This window comes from Nerophis lumbriciformis, linkage group LG27 (assembly GCF_033978685.3).
Source record: "Nerophis lumbriciformis linkage group LG27, RoL_Nlum_v2.1, whole genome shotgun sequence".
Classification (NCBI taxonomy): domain Eukaryota; kingdom Metazoa; phylum Chordata; class Actinopteri; order Syngnathiformes; family Syngnathidae; genus Nerophis; species Nerophis lumbriciformis.
Genome location: NC_084574.2, coordinates 20,645,355 through 20,666,188, shown reverse-complemented (window position 1 = coordinate 20,666,188; position 20,834 = coordinate 20,645,355). Strand labels below are relative to the sequence as shown.

The following is a 20,834-nucleotide window of genomic DNA, read 5'->3' as shown; positions in this document are numbered from 1 at the left end:
GTAAATGGTAAATAAAAACAGAATACAATGATTTGTAAATCCTTTTCAACTTATACTCAATTGAATAGACTGCAAAGACAAGATATTTAATGTTCGAACTGAGAAACTAAATTTTTTTTGGCAAGTAATCATTAATTTAGAATTTAAGGGCAGCAACACATTGCAAAAAAGTTGTCACAGGGGCATTTTTACCACTGTGTTACATGGCCTTTCCTTTTAACAACACTCAGTAAACGTTTGGGAATTGAGGAGACCAATTTTTGAAGCTTTTCAGATGGAATTCTTTCCCATTCTTGCTTGATGTACAGCTTAAGTTGTTCAACAGTCCGGGGTCTCCGTTGTGGTATTTTAGGCTTCATATTGCGCCACACATTTTTAATGGGAGACAGGTATGGACTACAGGCAGGCCAGTCTAGTACCCACGCTCTTTTACTATGACGCCACGCTGTTGTAACACGTGCAGAATGTGGCTTGGCATTGTCTTGCTGAAACAAGCAGGGGCGTCCATGAAAAAGACCTTGCTTGGATGGCAACATACTCCAAAACCTGTATGTACCTTTCAGCATTAATAGTGCCTTCACAGATGTGTAAGTTACCCATGCCTTGGGCAATAATACACCCTTATACCATCACAGATGCTGGCTTTTGAACTTTGCGCCTATAACAATCCGGATGGTTCTTTTCCTCTTTGGTCCAGAGGACACGACATCCACAGTTTCCAAAAACAATTTGAAATGTGGACTCGTCAGACCACAGAACACGTTTCCACTTTGCATCAGTCCATTCTTAGATGAGCTCGGGCCAAGCGAAGCCGACGGCGTTTCTGGGTGTTGTTGATAAATGGCTTTCGCTTTGCATATTATAGTTTAAACTTGCACTTACAGATGTAGTGACAAACTGTAGTTTCTGACAGTGGTTTTCTGAAGTGTTCCTCAGCCCATGTGGTGATATCCTTTACACACCGATGTCAGTTTTTGATGCAGTACCGTCTGAGGGATCAAAGGTCATGGGCATTCAATGTTAGTTTTCAGTCTTGCTGCTTACGTGCAGTGATTTCAAAAGATTCTCTGAACCTTTTGATGATATTATGGACCATAGATGGTGAAATCCCTAAATTCTTTGCAATAGCTCGTTGAGAAATGTTGTTCTTAAACAATTTGCTGACGCATTTGTTGACAAGTGGTGACCCTCGCCCTATCCTTGTTTGTGAATGACTGAGCATTTCATGGAAGCTGCTTTTATACCCAATCATGGCACCCACCTGTTCCCAATTAGCCTGTTCACCTGTGGGATGTTCCAAATAAGTCTTTGATGAGCATTCCTCAACTTACTCAGTCTTTTTTGCCACTTGTGCCAGCTTTTTTGAAAAACGTTGCATGGCATCAAAATCCAAATGAGCTAATATTTGCAAAAAATAACAAAGTTACCATTTCAAACGTTAAGTATCTTGTCTTTGCGGTCTATTTAATTGAATATAGGTTGAAAAGGATTTACAAATCATTGCATTCTGTTTTTATTCACCATTTACACAACGTGCCAACTTCACTGGTTTTGGATTTTGTACAAGTTTAGATTGGGAAATGACATTTGTAATAGGGATAGACATTAATGTGCCTTGTATTCATGTTAGAAATTAAGCAAGTCAACAATTGGCACGCTAGCTTGCTTTTCTAGAAAATTAGCAATGTTGCTGGTCTTTGAATTTATCGAAGAGTTGTCATAAGTAATAGTTTTATGACAATTTTAATTAGAAACAAATTAAAATGTTAAATGACATATACTTTATACAATAACATACAGTATAGGAACCCCTGTATAGAAGACATCTAAAGAGACAGATGAGCATGAAGAAAGTGGTTACTACCTTGGTGACTGGCTGAGCAAAGTACTTGGCACTCCAATCGCAAAGACCTGTCTGGAGGGTGGCGCTGATGTAGTTTCTGTGCCCACAAGGCTCGTCTCCGTCTTCAGCACCCTGAATCAGCAATCACACCCGAAAGATGAACAACATTTTGATTTGTTGCTAAAAACATGTCACGCACCTTGACATACAGTAACTACAAGCATTTCCAGGCTTTGGTTACCTGTTCTGGTCCCTTGTCAAACATCTTGCGAGTGCGGGGGAATTGGTGGGAGTGGGGTGCCTGTCCTCCAATTGTGGGCGTGTAAGGGGGGCGGGTGGCCGGTTGGTCTCTTGTGGGTGGTTTGGGCACTTCGTTGGTCAGACTTGAGCTGCTGGTGCTGGGCATGGGAGGAGATCCACTATTGGGAGACATGAAAAGAACAAAATTAAACTCAGTACAGTGCAGACCTCAGACAATCAATCAAAGTTTAGTTATATAGCACTTAATCACAAGTATCTCAAAGGGCTGCAGAAGCCACAACGACATCATCGGCTTAGATCCCACATCCCAGCAAGAAAAAACTCAACTCAATAGGATACAATGAGAAACCTTGGAGGGGACAAATCCTGGTAAAGAACCATTAAAAACTCATTACTGATTTTAAGTAATTTATACTCTTATCCAAGAGAGACGTTGCAGTAATTTTGTTGTATTTCTTGACTGCAATGAAAGCTTTCGCACATACGCAAATATGTCGTCCAACAATCCAAAAAACCCTAATATTTTATATTATAACTATTGTCAACAGTGACGTGCAGTCACTAGAGGCAGGTGAGGCCCCGCCATTGAAAGAAAATAAATGTAAAAATAATTTTTTTTAATTAAATTGTTATATGTATCCAGTGATTATACTATAAAGTTATTTTCCATTTAACTTCACCCGTTTTAGATCATTTTTATTTAAAATCGCTGAATTTTCACATTTGCCGTTCAAATACTGAGAAGAGACGGTGTGGTGAACAGCAGCCAGTTGAGGCACGTCACTCAGTTGTGCCTCAACATGGATTGCGGACTCGGCTAACTGCTGGTCTGCTGTGCAGTGAGACCGTATTGCTATATGAATTACATTATACATTTCCATAGTTTAGTTAGCTGAGGTATATAATGTACAGTGTATTTTGTCAACAACTGTATGTGTGCAATGTATTTCTTGTGCTGAGCGATCATAAAACGGCTGCAAAAGACGCACTGGCTGAGGCTCGCCTCCTGCACTCCCGCCGTAGAATGCACGGCAACCCCTGACGGGAGTGTTATATCAACTAAAGCCCACACTTAAACTTTCCACGTGCAAGATTGAATCTATTTAAAAAAGTTATTTCATAAGAAGCCAAAAAGTGCAAAAACAATAATGTTCGTGTTGGAGGAGTTGTGAATGACTGCAGGGCCACAACATGGGGTACACCTGCAGACTGCAGGTGTACATAATTCACAACTCCTCCAACACGAACATTATTCTTTTTGCACTTTTTGGCTTCTTATTAAAAAACTTTTGTAACCTATTTTTATGGGCTTTCCTCTTTGTGATGTTAAGTTCCTGTTATGCGCTGTTATACAGTATATGCCTTGAGCTCTTATTTTAAAGGCGCTAAGAGCGGAAGTGATGACACGTTGGAGTGGAGCGGAAGTTTTTGAAAGAAGGTAAATAAAGTGGTCCTCGTGTAAACTGGAGCCTCTGTGTTTGTTATTTTGTAGTTTCATACAGTATAGGCGACATTTATAAACCCTTGGTTACACTTTTTTAAATAGATTCAATCTTGCACGTGGAAAGTTTAAGTGAGGGCTTTAGTTGATATAACACTCTCGTTAGGGGGTGCATTAATCCAGCACAACAGCGGCTCATGGACTTATTTTATAAGTAAAGGTAAGAGCATAATAAGTTTTTTTTAATTAAATGTGCTTTTTTGTGTGCTACAGTTTGTATGTGTAAAGTTAAAGTTAAGTTAAAGTACCAATGATTGTCACACACACACTAGGTGTAATGAAATTTGTCCTCTGCATTTGACCCATCCCCTTGATCACCCCCTGGGAGGTGAGGGGAGCAGTGGGCAGCAGCAGCGCCGCGCCCGGGAATAATTTTTGGTGATTTAATAATCCCCAATTCCAACCCTTGATGCTGAGTGCCAAGCAGGGAAGAATGCTGGTATGAGCTTTTAAACATAACCCGTTAACTGCTGCCAATCAAATGGTGAATAAGATACTCTTTAGGGTTCATATGTTTGTAAATCTGACTGTGATGAAGTCAGTGCCTCACCAGCCATCAACCTCACCGCACGTCACTGATTGTCAAACAATAAATTTTTTAAATCAGATGAATCATATTTCTGCTGTTTGATTAATTGCAGTAAAATTTCTTGCATCATTTGAATAAACTTAAAAAAAAAGACCCCAATATTTTGAAATAAAGCAATTTTGTCAGAAGGTTATTGGAAAAAAAAAATAATGTAAGTGCAATTTGCCATCAAGCACTCTGTCAGAGCTTCCTCACTCATCATTGTACTGGAGTATGATCACTGACTGTATAACAACCTCAGGTAACACTCACAGTTAAGGTAAAGGAGCATTTGACGATAAAATAAATTGCTCGATTAATCTGTGTTTTTATACGATTAATGCAATCATATTTTATGATTATTGCATAAGTTAATGCAGTCCATTTGACAGCCCAAATTAAGACTGACTTAAACAAGGTCCAGTGTAAAAACAATACAGGAGCATTTTCTTTTGCCATTATTAGCACTGAAAACACGAAGCTTAAATAGAGGGCACTCTGACAAAATATGACCACATTTTCCTGTTTGGACCTTGGGGGATTTAAAGAAGTTTGTTGTGTGCTAGCCACCATCAGCTTGCTCTTTTTCTCTCCTGTCGTATTCCTCACCCTGCGTGATGAATGTGAGTGCCTTTGCTGGTGGGGCTGGCTGGTGCAGACTGGGTGAGGGAACCAGAATCCAGAATCCTCTGAGGCCGAGTGTTCATCATTGCCTATTGAGACAGACGGTTTACATGAATATGAATTGTGTAAAAGCAGAAACTGATAAGTTTAACGATTACTCCAAATCATACTTTGGACACATTTTGTGTACATCTTTTATTCCCATATGTTCATTAGTTTATGGGTCTATAGCAGGGGTGTCCAAACTTTTTGACTTTGGGGCCACATTGGGCTTAAAAAAATTAAGCCAGGATATATATATATATATATATATATATATATATATATATATATATATATATATATATATATATATATATATATATATATATATATATATATATATATATATATATATATATATATATATATATATGTGGGGACGGCGTGGCGAAGGTGGGAGAGTGGCCGTGCCAGCAATCTGAGGGTTACTGGTTCAATCCCCACCTTCTACCATCCTAGTCACGTCTGTTGTGTCCTTGAGCAAAACACTTCACCCTTGCTCCTGATGGGCCTGGTTAGCGCCGTGCATGGCAGCTCCCGCCATCAGTGTGTGAATGTGTGTGTGTGAATGGGTGAATGTGGAAATAGTGTCAAAGCGCTTTGAGTTCCTTAAAAAAAGGTCCATTTACCATTTTATTTACATTGTAGATTGTCACTGAAGGCATCAAAACTATGACTCCTGTGAAGTGAAAACCATTTCAGGTGACTACCTCTTGAAGTTCATCGAGAGAATGGCAAGAGTGTGCAAAGCAGTAATCAGAGCAAAGGGTGGCTATTTTGAAGAAACTAGAATACAAAACATGTTTTCAGTTATTTCACCTTTTTTTGTTAAGTACATAACTTTACATGTTCATTCATAGTTTTGATGCCTTCAGTGACAATCTACAATGTAAATAGTCATGAAAATAAAGAAAACACATTGAATGAGAAGGTGTATCCAAACTTTTGGTCTGTACTGTACATCTTATGGGGCCATACGTAACCCACAGGCTGTAGTTTTCCCATACCTGCTTTGCACATAAGGGAGGGTAAACCTAATAAAGACGTTCAAAGCAAAGCAGAAAAGGAAAGATGCGTGAAACTCGTTAATACAAATACTCATCACTTCAAAGAGCTGCTTTACGGATTTTTGTGATACAGCTGTGCCCTTTCAACTCGCTTCTCCTCACTTCCTTTGTCATTAGTTGGCGAGATCATAACGCTATTACAGCGAGAGCTGTGAAAGGATACAAGCATGAAAGAGGACGGTAACGCGAAAATCCTTCGGAATACTCCTATTTCATTCTTGAAAGCGCTTCAGAGCAAGTCAAGGTCAGAGGAGTTGGCCAAGACAAGGGTTGAAGTGGAAATGTTGGGAAGGAAAAGGCACAACGTGAAAACAGATGAGCAGATTTCAAGAAGTACCGTATTTTCCGGACTATAAGGTGTACTTAAAATCTTTTTTTTCTCTCAAAACTCAACAGTGCGCCTTATAAGCCGGTGCGCCTAATGTACGGAATAAGTTTGGTTGAGCTTACTCACCTCAAAGCTATTTTATTTGGTACATGGTGAAATGATAAGTGTGACCAGTAGATGGCAGTCAAACATAAGAGATACGTGTAGACTGCACTATGATTGCAATATGTCTCAAGTAAACACCAACATTTTAAATGTTCCATTGAAAATATAGAACATTACACACGGCGCTCAAAAATCTATCAAAATGTTTCAGTGCGACTTTGGTAAGCTATGACGCCGCACCGCGTAATGGATTGTACTGTGCTTCAACATACGAGTATTATTATGGTGTGTGAATAAGGTAAGACATATTATCTGGCGTTTTGTTTCGCAATATTACGCAAAAGCAACTTTTCTTACCTTCTGGTACCTGCTGATCTGTATTTGGGATCTGTAGAAGTCCTGAAAAATTGCGCGCGTCCGCGAGTCGATAAACATCTTTTTCTCTATCTTCTTGTTATGGGACATTCATCCTCCACTGTTGACATTTCTAATATAAAGTAGTGTAAAGTTCTTACTTATATCTGTCAGTAAACTCGCCATGAAAGCGCTAAAACATACCGGTGTAGTGAGTTTACATTATTCACCCAAGGAACTTTAGTTATTAGAGAGTTCCGGTCGGACGGTTTTTCACGGGACACATTTCCGGATGAGGAGATGCTGCTCCGTTATTGATTGAAGTAAAGTCTGAATGTCATTAAAACAGTTAGCTCCATCTTTTGACACTTCTTCCACCCCTGTCCTTGCACGCTACACCGCTACAACAAAGATGACGGGGAGAAGACGCTGTCGAAGGTGAGCCACGTAAATAAGACCGCCCACAAAACGGCGCATCCTGAAGCGACTGTCAGAAAGCGACTTGAAGATGATCTGTAAAACATAATCTATGCAACATTTTGACCAAAGAACCACCATCACATGTTATGTAGACCACAAGGAAGTGTTTTACATTCAGACATTTTTTTTAATAATATGACTCCTTTAATGCGCTCAATAATCTGGCATTTTGACGATTAGCATATATTTAGCAAAGTAATAATGGCAGATATGCAAAATGGATTGCACGCCCTATTCTGCTCACCTAACGGGTGCAATCCACTTTTTTAGTAGATCGGCTTTGCGTGTGCTATCAAGTTTGCCTTTGTTTTAGTACACACAAACCTTTAATAAGTGTGTAAGAGAAACATGTAAATACATTATTGAACCAAAAACTGGACCCTAGTGCAGGGGGCAGAGTAGTTGCTATGGTAATGGCTGGTTGCTACAGTATGGTAACTACTATGCGACGATTATGTAAACATACACATGCTATACATCCACATAACTGTATGAACTTAAGCAAAAAGCTCAGCAAAACCCATTTACTAAACAAGCACTTAAATTTGCCCAATACAAGCAAGCAGTAAATATCTTGAATAATAATTTTATAAAACTAAACACTTGAGTAAGAAACTTAGTCAAATTTGAAAGCAAAGTATCATTCTTTAATCAGCATTAGTTATTCCTATTTAGTAGCAAAAATACTTTAACATTTTTATCTCTCTTCTATCCTAAACAACAAAGCCTCCTCTTTTACTTTAATACCAAGATCATTTATGTAGAACTTGCACAAGTGTCTACGTATCTATATCTTTGTCGAACAAGCCTCTCAAGCACAGGGATTACGATGTTAAAGTTGTACTTAAATACAGTATAATAAATCAGAAGAACTGAGCTATTACAAAACATGTGTTTCTAATCTGGAAGCAATGCAGTTGTTTGGTTGCTGACCTTTTTCTCTGTGCCACAAATCAATACAGGTTGAAGTGCCCAGAGTAAACACTTGTGAAATTGGAATTAATTTAAAAATTATTTTTATGAAAATAAAGCTGCAGATACAAAGTCAGTAGCACCAGTAAGAGGGAGGTTTATGTAAACTGGAAACAGATTATTCCCTGAATAACCATTTGAGGAACTTACAAAAACAAGAAAGTCCATTTGAAAAACCAAATTATGTTATAATCAACACAATTAGTAGACCACTCTGAATGGAATATATTTAGAACAAAATACAGTGGAACCTGGATTTACAAACACCTCTATTTGCAAACTTCTCGCTTCATGAATCTTTAGATGACGCTAACTATGCCTCTTTTTGCAAATCTTGTCTTGGTGTACAAACAATTCATTAATTTATCTTGTGTGCAGACAAAGTTTTTTATGAGAGACGTCTCTTACCTGCTAACAGTTTCAACTGACACTTGGGGGGGAATATACGAACATCCTAGCAGTCTGCATCCTAATGACAGCAGACCTTGTACAGTAGGTGGGCTTTTATTATGTTTGTTGGCTCTCAAGAAGTCTGCAGTGAGCAGTAATCAGTGATGAAGGAAAAAAAAAGACGTGATGCATTTTTTAAACTAATGCGACGAGTATGCTTAATATGATCAAAATACGTAAATATTAACTGTTATTATGAATGTGTCTGTTACTACATCACATACAGTACAGACCAAAAGTTTGGACACACCTTCTCCTTCAATGTGTTTTCTTTATTTTCATGACTATTTACATTGTAGATTGTCACTGAAGGCATCAAAACTATGAATGAACACGTGGAGTTATGTACTTCACAAAAAAAAGTGAAATATCTGAAAACATGTTTTGTATTCTAGCTTCTTCAAAATAGCCACCCTTTGCTCTGATTACTGCTTTGCACACTCTTGGCATTCTCTCGATGAGCTTCAAGCAGGAAAAACTAGTGAGCATCTTGGATGATGCCAGTCACCCTCTGCATACCATTATCAGCCGCCAGAAGGAGCCTGTTCAGTGCAAGACTGCTTCACCCCAAGTGTAGGACTAATAGACTCAAAAACTATTTTGTCCCACACGCCATTAGACTGTACAACTCCTCTCTGGGGGGTAGGGGGGAACTAGGATGACAGGGGATGCAAAACAATAACATATACCCATCCATCCATCCATCCATTTTCTAGCGCTTGTCCCTTTCGGGGTCACGGGGGGCGCTGGAGCCTATCTCAGCTGCAATCGGGCGGAAGGCGGTGTACACTCTGGACAAGTCGCCACCTCATCGCAGGGCCAACACAGATAGACAGACAACATTCACACTCACATTCACACACACATACACCCATTTATTTATTATTTACTTTTTAAATTATATCTCAATTCTGTACACTGAATTTTAATTTTCCTGAGGGAACTCCCCTGAACGAATCAATAAAGTACTATCTATCTATCTAAGCACACCTGTGAAGTGAAAACCATTTCAGGTGACTACCTTTTGAAGATCATCGAGAGAATGCAAAGAGTGTGCAAAGCAGTAATCAGACTGAAGAAGACAGCCTGCCGTTTCCTTAAACTTGGACACACACATCTATACCTTTGGCCATTGTAAGCCAGTAAATTCCAGAAGTTATCTCATCCTGTGAGAAGCCAGCATTTTACTGATGATTTCCAATGTTGCAAAAATGTGTAGAATAAAAACTACCGGATTTTTCGGACTATAAGTCGCAGTTTTTTTCATCGTTTGGCCGGAGGTGCGACCTATACTCAGGAGCGACTTATGTGTGAAATGATTAACACATTACCGTAAAACATCAAATAATATTATTTAGCTCATTCATGTAAGAGACTAGACGTATAAGATTTCATGGGATTTAGCGATTAGGAGTGATAGATTGTTTGGTAAACGTATAGCATGTTCTATATGTTATAGTTATTTGAATGACTCTTACCATAATATGTTACGTTAACATACCAGGCACATTCTCAGTTGGTTATTTATGCCTCATATAACGTACACTTATTCAGCCTGTTGTTCACTATTCTTTATTTATTTTAAATTACCTTTCAAATGTCTATTCTTGGTGTTGGGTTTTATCAAATAAATTTCCCCCAAAAATGTGACTTATACTCCAGTTCGACTTATATATGTTTTTTTCCTTTTTTATTGTGCATTTTCGGCTGGTGCGACTTATACTCCGGAGCGACTTATACTCCGAAAAATACGGTAAATTACATTTCTGTCAACTAAGATTTGCGTCAGCCTTTGATAGTAGGCTAATATAGGTAATACATACACTTAAATCATGTGTTGCCTTCATTATTACACTTATATAAGGCTTTTAATTTTTTGCGGCTACAGATTTTTTTTTTTGGGTCTGTGATGAGGTGGCGACTTGTCCAGGGTGTAACCCGCCTTCAGCCCGAATGCAGCTCGAATAGGCTCCAGCACCCCCGCCACTGCGAAAGGGACAAGCGGTAGAAAATAGATGGCTGTATGGATGGATTTTTGGTTCAATATGGCTGTTTCAACATGTTGGGTTGCCGACCCCTGCTCTAGTTATTAGTCTAGTAGCCTAGTTAAATTGGTATTTTGATGGCACGTTTCCAAAAGAAAATCAACCTTTTTTGTGTGTTCAAATGCTTATTTTCAGTGTCAGTAGCACTTAGAGCCGTAAACCCAAGAGACACAACATACCTTGTATGCAATGCAGTTAAGGACCTTCATGGCCAGGTCTGACACTTCAGGAAAAGGGTCCGCAGCAAGGTGTAGAAGCACTCTCCAGATTTGAGTGTAGACACTGTTGAAGGACACACCTAGAAATAAAGAAATATATGGAACCATGAGTTTCAAGGCATGTGAAACTTCACAACTATTAATCACAGGTACTCAATCCATTGTTAAAGTCTCTTGTTCGAAAGTAAAGACAAGTGGATGAGCTGAAAGCAGTGTGCCGTCATTGCTCAGTAGAGATGGGGAACGCTGCATTCCCGTCAATAGGGAACTAACTGGAACGACTAATGCTGCATTCCCGTCAATAGGGAATATTCACTTTTGAAAACTTCAATAATTGAGATGTATGACGTGCTCACATGTGACCATACACCAACTCTCATCCAAGTTCATTACTCCAGCAGTAGTAGTCATAATAATAACCACATGGTATTCTTCAGCCATATGCCATTACCGTCACACTGTACGCCTGTTTTCCTGATGTAGTTATTGAAAGGGTTGAGATGGCAGAGGGAAAATGACCTCTAGTGTTGGGTAATGTACCTCATTAATCAAAACATACAACAGCACAAAGGCGGCAGGCAGCATTACTGACAGCAGTTGTTACTGTGAATACAAATGATCGTGGCAGTTTAGTTTAGTCCCTGTAGTCAACACAGAGAAAGTTGTCTGCTTCTTGTTTATTTTCCATGTCTGCTGTCACTTTTTGAGGATTCTCTTGTGAAAGTTGACCATTGTTTGCTGCATTCCTTCTGTTTATGTCAGCAACAATCTCTTTGTCTCCCACACATCCCCTTTAAATCTGGGCTTTTGCCTGCTTTATCATGTTGCTTACACAGTCTACTGAGCTGCAGTTATCTTCTTTCAACAGATCACCTTTATAAAGCGTTTCTCATTCCACATCACGGACTCCATCCTAGTCCTGACAAAGTAGGCGATGAACATCAGATCTCGGCTTTATTTCCATGCCTACATACCTTCAACTCTGTGAACTTTGCAATGAGGCACGCATGCATGTTGCTCAGCCTTGCATCCCACTTTTTTCTTGTGAGAAAGACCAAAAGGAGAATATTGCAAGAAAGTAGAAGATGATGATTAGGTGGAGTTTGATTACGTTAAAAAAAAGAGGGAAATACAGTGCTCCCTTAGTTTTTGTACACCCCGTTATTCTTAGGATTTAGTTTTCAAACAAAACTATTTTGCCAAAATTTTGCTCCAGTTTTCATACGGTTTCATTTACCATACTGCCAAACACTGTGTGTATTATTCTGTGAAATACAAAGAATCCTACCTGTTTTGAGTACACCTGCAAAGTAACCATACCAATTTTTAAAGCACTTTGATGAAGGTGAGAAACACTATTGACGTCAAGAAAAATCTTGTAGCAACGCACTCTCTCCGACACTCCTTCAATAAAGATAAAACTATTGTTAAATACCGTATTTATCAGACTATAAGGCGCACTTAAAATCATTTCATTTTCTCAAAACTTATAACCCGGTGCGCCTAGTGTATAGAATCATTCTGGTTGTGCTTACCGTCCTCGAAGCTATTTTATTTGGTACATGGTGTCAGATGGTAGTCACACATAAGAGATACATGTAAACTGCAATATGACTCAAGTAAACACCAACATTTTATATGTACCATTGAAAATATAGAACATTACACACGGCGCTCAAAAATCTATCAAAATGTTTTAGTACGACTTTGGTAAGCTATGAAGCCACACCGCTTGTGCTTGATGAATTGTACTGTGCTTCAACATACGAGTATTATTATGGTGTGTGTATAAGGTAAGACATATTATCTGGCGTTTTGTTTTGCAATATTATACAAAAGCAACTTTTCTTACCTTCTGGTACCTGCTGATCTGTATTTGGGATCTGCATAAGTCCTGAAAATTTGCGTAGTCGATAAGCTTCTTCTTTTTCTCTATGTTCTTGTTATGGGACATTCATCCCCGCTGTTGCCATTTCTAATACAAAGTAGTGTAAAGTTCTTACTTATATTTGTCAGTAAGCTTGCCATGAAAGCGCTAAAACATACCGGTGGAGTGAGTTTACATTATTCACTCAAGGAACTTTAGTTATTAGAGAGTTCTGGTTAGATGTTTTTTCACGGGACACATTTCCGGCGTTGTTGTTGCACTAGTGAGCCACGGATAAGGAGATGCTGCTCCGTTATTGATTGAAGTAAAGTCCGAATGTCATTAAAACAGTTAGCGCCATCTTTTGACACTTCTTCCGCCCCCGTCCTTGCACGCTACACCGCTACAACAAAGATGACGGAGAAAAAACACTGCCGAAGGTGAGCCACGCAAATAAAACCGCCCACAAAACGGCGCATCCTGAAGCGACTGTCAGAAAGCGGCTTGAAGATGATCTGTAAAACAATCTATGCAACATTTTGACCAAAGAACCACCATCACATGTTATGTAGACCACAAGGAAGCTTTTTACATTTAGTAAAAAAAAAAAATAATATGACCTATTTAATGTGCCCTATAATCCGGTGCGCCTTTTGTATAAAAATAGACCTGACTAGACCCGCTCATCGGCAGTGCACCTTATAATCCGGTGTGCCCTATATTCCGGAAAATACGGTATATCTATTTCCTTTATTGTTCATACATATTCCTCATTGTTTTCTGCATGTAAAATGATATTTATTCCATAAAATATATATTTTTGGTCAATATTTTTGGGTGTCACAAATGGATCAAATCGATTTTCATTCTTTTTTATGGGAAAACTTTGGTTTTTATACGATTTGGTGGTTTTCAGACCTTTTAGGAATGGACTATTAACAAAAAGCGAGTGGGTAAAACATCCATCCATCCATCCATCCATCTTCTTCCGCTTATCCGAGGTCGGGTCGCGGGGGCAGCAGTCTAAGCAGGGAAGCCCAGACTTCCCTCTCCCCAGCCACTTCATCCAGCTCCTCCCGGGGGACCCCGAGGCGTTCCCAGGCCAGCCGGGAGACATAGTCTTCCCAACGTGTCCTGGGTCTTCCCCGCGGCCTCCTACCGGTCGGACGTGCCCTAAACACCTCCCTAGGGAGGCGTTCGGGTGGCATCCTGACCAAATGCCCGAACCACCTCATCTGGCTCCTCTCGATGTGGAGGAGCAGCGGCTTTACTTTGAGCTCCTCCCGGATGGCAGAGCTTCTCACCCTATCTCTAAGGGAGAGCCCCGCCACCCGGCGGAGGAAACTCATTTCGGCCGCTTGTACCCGTGATCTTGTCCTTTCGGTCATAACCCAAAGCTCATGACCATAGGTGAGGATGGGAACGTAGATCGACCGGTAAATTGAGAGCTTTGCCTTCCGGCCCAGCTCCTTCTTCACCACAACGGACCGATACAGCGTCCGCATTACTGAAGACGCCGCACCGATCCGCCTGTCGATCTCACGATTCACTCTTCCCTCACTCGTGAACAAGACTCCGAGGTACTTGAACTCCTCCACTTGGGGCAAGATCTCCTCCCCAACCCGGAGATGGCACTCCACCCTTTTCCGGGCGAGAACCATGGACTCGGACTTGGAGGTGCTGATTCTCATCCCAGTCGCTTCACACTCAGCTGCGAACCAATCCAGTGAGAGCTGAAGATCCTGGCCAGATGAAGCCATCAGGACCACATCATCTGCAAAAAGCAGAGACCTAATCCTGCAGCCACCAAACATAAAACATAAGATATTGAATTTAAAATGCTCATTAAGGTGCTGCAGCAACATTCTAGTTGATTAATGGGAAGTACTGTTTCTACGGGTGACGTTAGATTGTTGGTCCACAAGAGGGTGGACACTATTTACTGCTTTGGCCTGAGGAGACAAGTGCCGTGAATAAGACTTGTGCAGAGTGAAATAGATGTCCAATTGTAAAGATGCTCCTTTTTGGCTCAATGAACCGCAGCATGGCTGCTTTATTGCTCCCCATGTCTGGTTGATTACATAAAATACTTGCAAAGCATCTTATGGTGCTTGATCAGGACATAAAAAAAACTACAAAAAACACCAGGACATCTGAAAGCATAAGGAAATTCATCTGCGAGACATTTCAGATGATTTTACATGAACTATAAGCAGTGTACTAAGCAGCACTTAATCAAATATATGATGCTCTTTGAAATGAGAAGCCTTGAATATAGGTGAGGTGTCAAGAAAGGAAATGTCATCTCGCCTGCAGAAAACACCTGAGTTAGGCTTATGTATAGCAGGGTAATGAATAAGTAAATGTTGCTGGAATTTGTGTTTTCGAGAGACATGAATGTGCCCAAGAGAACCTGATAACCTACAGCGTTTATCTCTAACTCACGATGGCATTACTGACTAGATTTTTTGGCTTTAGGTGTAATAAGGTATATATAGTTTCCATACATTGACCCCAGTGCTTGTCATATTATATTCACTGCTTAGGACAAGATTGTCAAACTCAAGGCCCGGGGGCCAAATCTGGCCCGCCACATAATTTTGAATGGCCTGTGAAAGATTGGAAATAATATGCATCAATTAAGTACTTTATCTTTATTTATTTTTCTATTTTGACAGAAAAAATGACATGTACTGCATGCAGTTATATACACTATATTGGCAAAATAACTTGGCCACCCATCCACATGATGAGAATCAGGTGTCCTAATCACTTGGCACTTAGGCATGGAGACTGTTTCTACAAACATTTGTGAAAGAACGGGCCGTGCTCTGGAGCTCAGTGATTTCCAGCCTGGAACTGTCATAGGATGCCACCTGTGCAACAAATCCAGCCCTGAAATATCCCAAAGTCAACTGTCGGCTTTATTACAAGAAAATGGAAGAGTTTGGGAACAACAGCAACTCAGCCACCAAGTGGTAGGCCACGTAAACTGACAGAGAGGGGTCAGCGGATGCTGAAGCGCATAGTGCAAAGACTTTCTGCACAGTCAGTTGCTACAGAGCTCCAAACTTCAAGGTATTTGGCCACCTGCCTTGACTCACATATGAACTTGAAGTGCCATCCCATTCCTAACCGATTGGGTTCAATATGATGTCGGTCCACCTTTTGCAGCTATTACAGCTTCAACTCTTCTGGGAAGGCTGTCCACAAGGTTGCAGAGTGTGTTTATAGGAATTTTCGCCCGTTCTTCCAAAAGTGCATTGGTGAGGTCACACACTGATGTTGGTTGAGAAGGCCTGGCTCTCAGTCTCCGTTCTAATTCATCCCAAAGGTGTTCTATCGAGTTCAGGTCAGGACTCCGTACAGGCCAGTCAAGTTCATCCACACCGAACTCTGTCATTCAATCCTTAATGGACCTTGCTTTGTGCACTGGTGCACAGTCATGTTGGAAGAGGAAGGGGCCCGCTCCAAACTGTTCCCACAAGGTTGGGAGCATGGAATTGTCCAAAATGTTTTGGTATCCTAGAGCATTCAAAGTTCTTTTCACTGGAACTAAGGGGCCAAGCCCAACTCCTGAAAAAACAACCTCACACCATAATTCCTCCTCCACCAAATTTCACTCTCGGCACAATGCAGTCTGAAATGTACCGTTCTCCTGGCAACCTCCAAACCCAGACTTGTCCATCATATTGCCAGATGGAAAAGCGTGATTCATCACTCCAGAGAAGGCGTCTGTCTCCACTGCTGTAGAGTCCAGTGGCGACGTGCTTTACACCACTGCATCCCACGCTTTGCATTGGACTTGGTGATGTATGGCTTAGATACAGCTGATCGGCCATGGAAACTTATTCCATGAAGCCCTCTGCGTACTGTACGTGGGCTAATTGGAAGGTCACATGACGTTTGGAGCTCTGTAGCAACTGACTGCGCAGAAAGTCTTTGCACTATGCGCTTCAGCATCCGCTGACCCCTCTCTGTCAGTTTACGTGGCCTACCACTTGGTGGCTGAGTTGCTTTTGTTCCCAAACTCTTCCATTTTCTTATAATAAAGCCGACAGTTGAATTTGGAATATTTAGGAGCGAGGCAATTTCACGACTGGATTTGTTGTACAGGTGACATCCTATGACATTTCCACGCTGGGAATCACTGAAAGCGGCCCATTCTTTCACAAATGTTTGTAGAAACAGTCGCCATGCCTAAGTGCTTGATTTTATACACCTGTGGCCGGACCAAGTGATTAGGACACCTGATTCTCATCATGTGGATGGCTGGCCAAATACTTTTGGCAATATAGTGTATAAACAGTTGCTCAATCGTATGGTAGGTTTTTGTAACAGAGTCAGAATGTAAAAAAAAAAAAATTCATAAATATAATATTATATAAAGACTATACATTAATTAATATTTGTTTGAAGAAAATAAATATTAGTCTCCAATACAAAATGTGACTTGTAGTTTCTTGTAGTTGGTCAGCAGGGTTAGAAATACATCAGGAGGGATTTTGGTCAGAGAAACAACCCCAAGGCATATTTTCACCTTAATGTTATACAGTAGGGATGTTGTTGTTGGGCTTTGATTTTCTATTTGTCTGCCTCCTTAATCTTCTTCTTTCTTACAGTCATCCTTACTCCAACTGATCTACTGTTATGAGTAATTACATCTTTTGATGGACTCCAATTCCAGTCTTGTGCAGGTCTGCAATCGTGTACCTGAACTCTTCAACAATGTAGATAAGTCTAATGCAAATTAACATATGACCTTTCTTCAATGATACCTTTTTACATTATGTCTCTCTGTTACAATAAATCTACCATGAAAATGATGGATTGTAAATATATTTGTCAAGGGCTAAACGCGCGGCTACTAGTGGCTCCCCTGAGCTTTTTCAAAAATTTATGAAAATGGAAAAAGATTAAGAAAAAAATATATTTTTTGTTTGTAATATGGTTTCTGTAGGAAGACAAACAAGATACAAACCTTCCTAATTGTTAGAAATCCCACTCTTTATATTAAACATGCTTCTCTGATGAGAGTATTTGGCGCGCGCCATTTTGTCCTAAGTTCGGAAGTCCTTGAACGCACCGTAGTTTGTTTACATGTACAGCTTTCTTTGATGCTGCCACAAAAAGACGTGTTTTATGCCACTCCTTCTTTGTCTCTTTTTGTCCACCAAACGTTTTATGCTGTGCGTGAGTCCACAAAGCTAAGCTTTGTTGATGTTATTCACTTGTTTGGAGTGTTAATCAAACACATTTGGTCAATGCATGACTGCAAGCTAATCAATGCTAACATGCTATGTATGCTACCTATATGTACATATTGCATCATTATGCCTCGTATTTTAGGTATATGTGAGGTCATTTTATTTGTAGTTTCCGTTTCTTTCAACTTGGACACGCACATCTTTACCTTTGGCCATTCTAAGCCAGTAATTTCCAGGAGTTACCTCTGAAAAGCCTCTGTTTTAGCAATGTTTTCCAATATTATAAAAATGTGTAGAATAAATATTACATTTCAACATTTCTGTTAACAAAGATTTCTTTGTTGACGCATAGTCATTTTGATAGTAGTCTAAAATAGCTAATATAGACACTTGTGTTGCCTTCATTATAACACTTATCTACTCAGTAGCTTAGTGGTTAGAGTGTCCGCCCTGAGATCGGTAGGTTGTGAGTTCAAACCCCGGTCGAGTCATACCAAAGACTATACAAATGGGACCCATTACCTTCCTGCTTGGCACTCAGCATCAAGGGTTGGAATTGGGGGTTAAATCACCAAAAATGATTCCCGGGTGCGGCCACCGCTGCTGCTCACTGCTCCCCTCACCTCCCAGGGGGTGATCAAGGGTGATGGGTCAAATGCAGAGAATAATTTCGCCACACCTAGTGTGTGTGTGACATTTTTTGCAGCTCTAGACAGAATTTTTTTTTTTTTTTTGTATTTTTGGTCCAAAATGGCTCTTTCAACATTTTGGATTGCGGACCCCTGGGCTAAACCTAAAAAATCAGCAGGAAATCAGATCATGTTTTACTATATTCCTCACTGTATGTTTTTGGCAGCATTTTGACAACTAACCACTGAATGTGCTTGCGGTTTCTTGATTTTTTAGAGAATGCTGTAAGATAGACATGAAAATTTAAAAAATGTCCCGAGTATCCAAATAGATTATTTATCCACATTACCATGCATTTTGATTGGATGAACCTTGCAAATCTACCTGCTCTTTCTCTGGCTACAGTTATTGCTCAATTTGTAACAACAAAATACAGTGTGCAGGCAAAGGAAAACAGTCAACGCATGGATCAATACATCACGACTGAAACTGCTCCAACTCCCACAGACTGTGGTTTTTCTGCTTGCTTTCTTGCAGCTCCAGCATTTATGGCTTCAATTTGTTTTAAACTGCAACAGTATAATACACAACATCTTTAGGTCTTTTAAGCTTGCTTTTGTGTTAAAAAAAGAGAATGTATGTTCTCCCATAACAAACTGGAAACAAATCAATATATTTTCTGTTGTTTCTGTGTAAACGGTATTTTAGCGACAACTTTAGACCTACCAATAGTTCAAACTAATAAACATAGACGTTTCCAATGACAACGCAGGCTTTTAGGTTGAGTTAGGTCACTGATTGTAAATGCAAAGAAGAATGTAACTATCATGTATTCAATTTATCAGTGTGCATGAATAATGCCTTACATAAAATACAAGTACTATACTTAAAGTGTGAATGTTTCTCAACATGGAGAATATAAACACAGGGGGAATCATTTCAGGTAAAATAATAATGTATTAGCAAACCCCATTATGCAGGGACAAGTGGTGGTGGTAAGCTATATTTGCAGCCACAGCTGCCTTGGAGTAGACTGAGGGAAAGTCAATTTGGTTAAAGTGACTTGCCCAAGTTTCTGTGTGGAGTTTGCATGTTCTCTCCGTGACTGCGTGGGTTCCCTCCGGGTACTCCGGTTTCCTCCCACCTCCAAAGACATGCACCTGGGGATAGGTTGATTTGCAACACTAAATTGGCCCTAGTGTGTGAATGTTGTCTGTCTATCTGTGTTGGCCCTCCGAAGAGGTGGCGACTTGTCCAGGGTGTACCCCGCCTTCCGACCGATTGTAGCTGAGATAGGCTCCAGCGCCCCCCGCGACCCCGAAGGGAATAAGCGGTAGCAAATGGATGGATGGATGGACTTGCCCAAGGACACAATGGCATGACTGGGATGGAGGAAGCTGGGTTTGAACTACGAACCCTCCAGTTTGTGGACAACAACTATACCACGATAATTTATACACACAAGAGAAATTGAGGCTCAGATGATGTTTTCTCCACTTATGCACAAACTGGCTGTGAGGACACATGAGCAAGCTTGCCTGTCACATAAAAGCAGGGAAGATGAGTGTGGATTTTAGTTCACGCTGCACCTAAAAACACATTAACCTCTTTGAAATTCCTGGATTCTAAAGAAGTCATACCCAAAGTTAAGTTAAGTTAAGTTAAAGTACCAATGATTGTCACACACACACACACTAGGTGTGGTGAAATTTGTCCTCTGCATTTGACCCATCCCCTTGTTCACCCCCTGGGAGGTGAGGGGAGCAGTGAGCAACAGCGGTGCTGCGCCCAGGAATCATTTTTGGTGATTTAACCCCCAATTCCAACCCTTGATGCTGAGTGCCAAGCAGGGAGGTAATGGGTCCCATTTTTATAGTCTTTGGTATGACTCTGCCGGTTTGAACTCCCAACCTATCAATCTCAGGGCGGACACTCTAACCAAGTATATGTAAAGCTGTCTTTTACCCATTGGGAGAGGCATGGCTTCTGAGCTCTCTTAAAAGAGAACAAATGTCACAATGTGTCTACGGTAAGTGGTACTGACACTGAGGAATAAGTAATAACTATAGTTTTCGGAATTATGTGCTTTCAAAGAACTAACTTGGAAGTATGGACTGGAAAACCAAATGAGACTGTAGTTTGAGTCCTTACTTAATCCAATTTTAGAGTATTTTACACAAGTTACTCTAAAGTTAGAATCTGGTGTTCCAAAAGTTTCCAATTGAAAACCACTGGCCACTACGGATGTAATGGTATAGCGGTTTCAAAATTC

At 40.3% G+C, this 20,834-nt stretch overlaps 1 protein-coding gene across 6 annotated transcripts in view; it reads right to left on the bottom strand.

Annotated features, from left to right (window-relative positions):
• rptor (regulatory associated protein of MTOR, complex 1) overlaps positions 1–20,834 on the bottom strand; it is a 442,693-nt gene that overhangs the window by 124,725 nt on the left and 297,134 nt on the right. For all 6 annotated transcript variants that reach the window (XR_009818028.1, XR_009818029.1, XM_061988411.1 and 3 more), the window contains exons 22-25: positions 10,820–10,938; positions 4,783–4,886; positions 2,085–2,262; positions 1,865–1,975 (exon numbers count right to left, since the gene is read on the bottom strand). Coding sequence is in view for 4 of the 6 variants with exons in the window: in XM_061988411.1 (XP_061844395.1) it covers positions 1,865–1,975; positions 2,085–2,262; positions 4,783–4,886; positions 10,820–10,938 (512 nt within the window). In the remaining 2 variants the exon portion in view is untranslated. The remainder of the gene's footprint in view (positions 1–1,864; positions 1,976–2,084; positions 2,263–4,782; positions 4,887–10,819; positions 10,939–20,834) is intronic.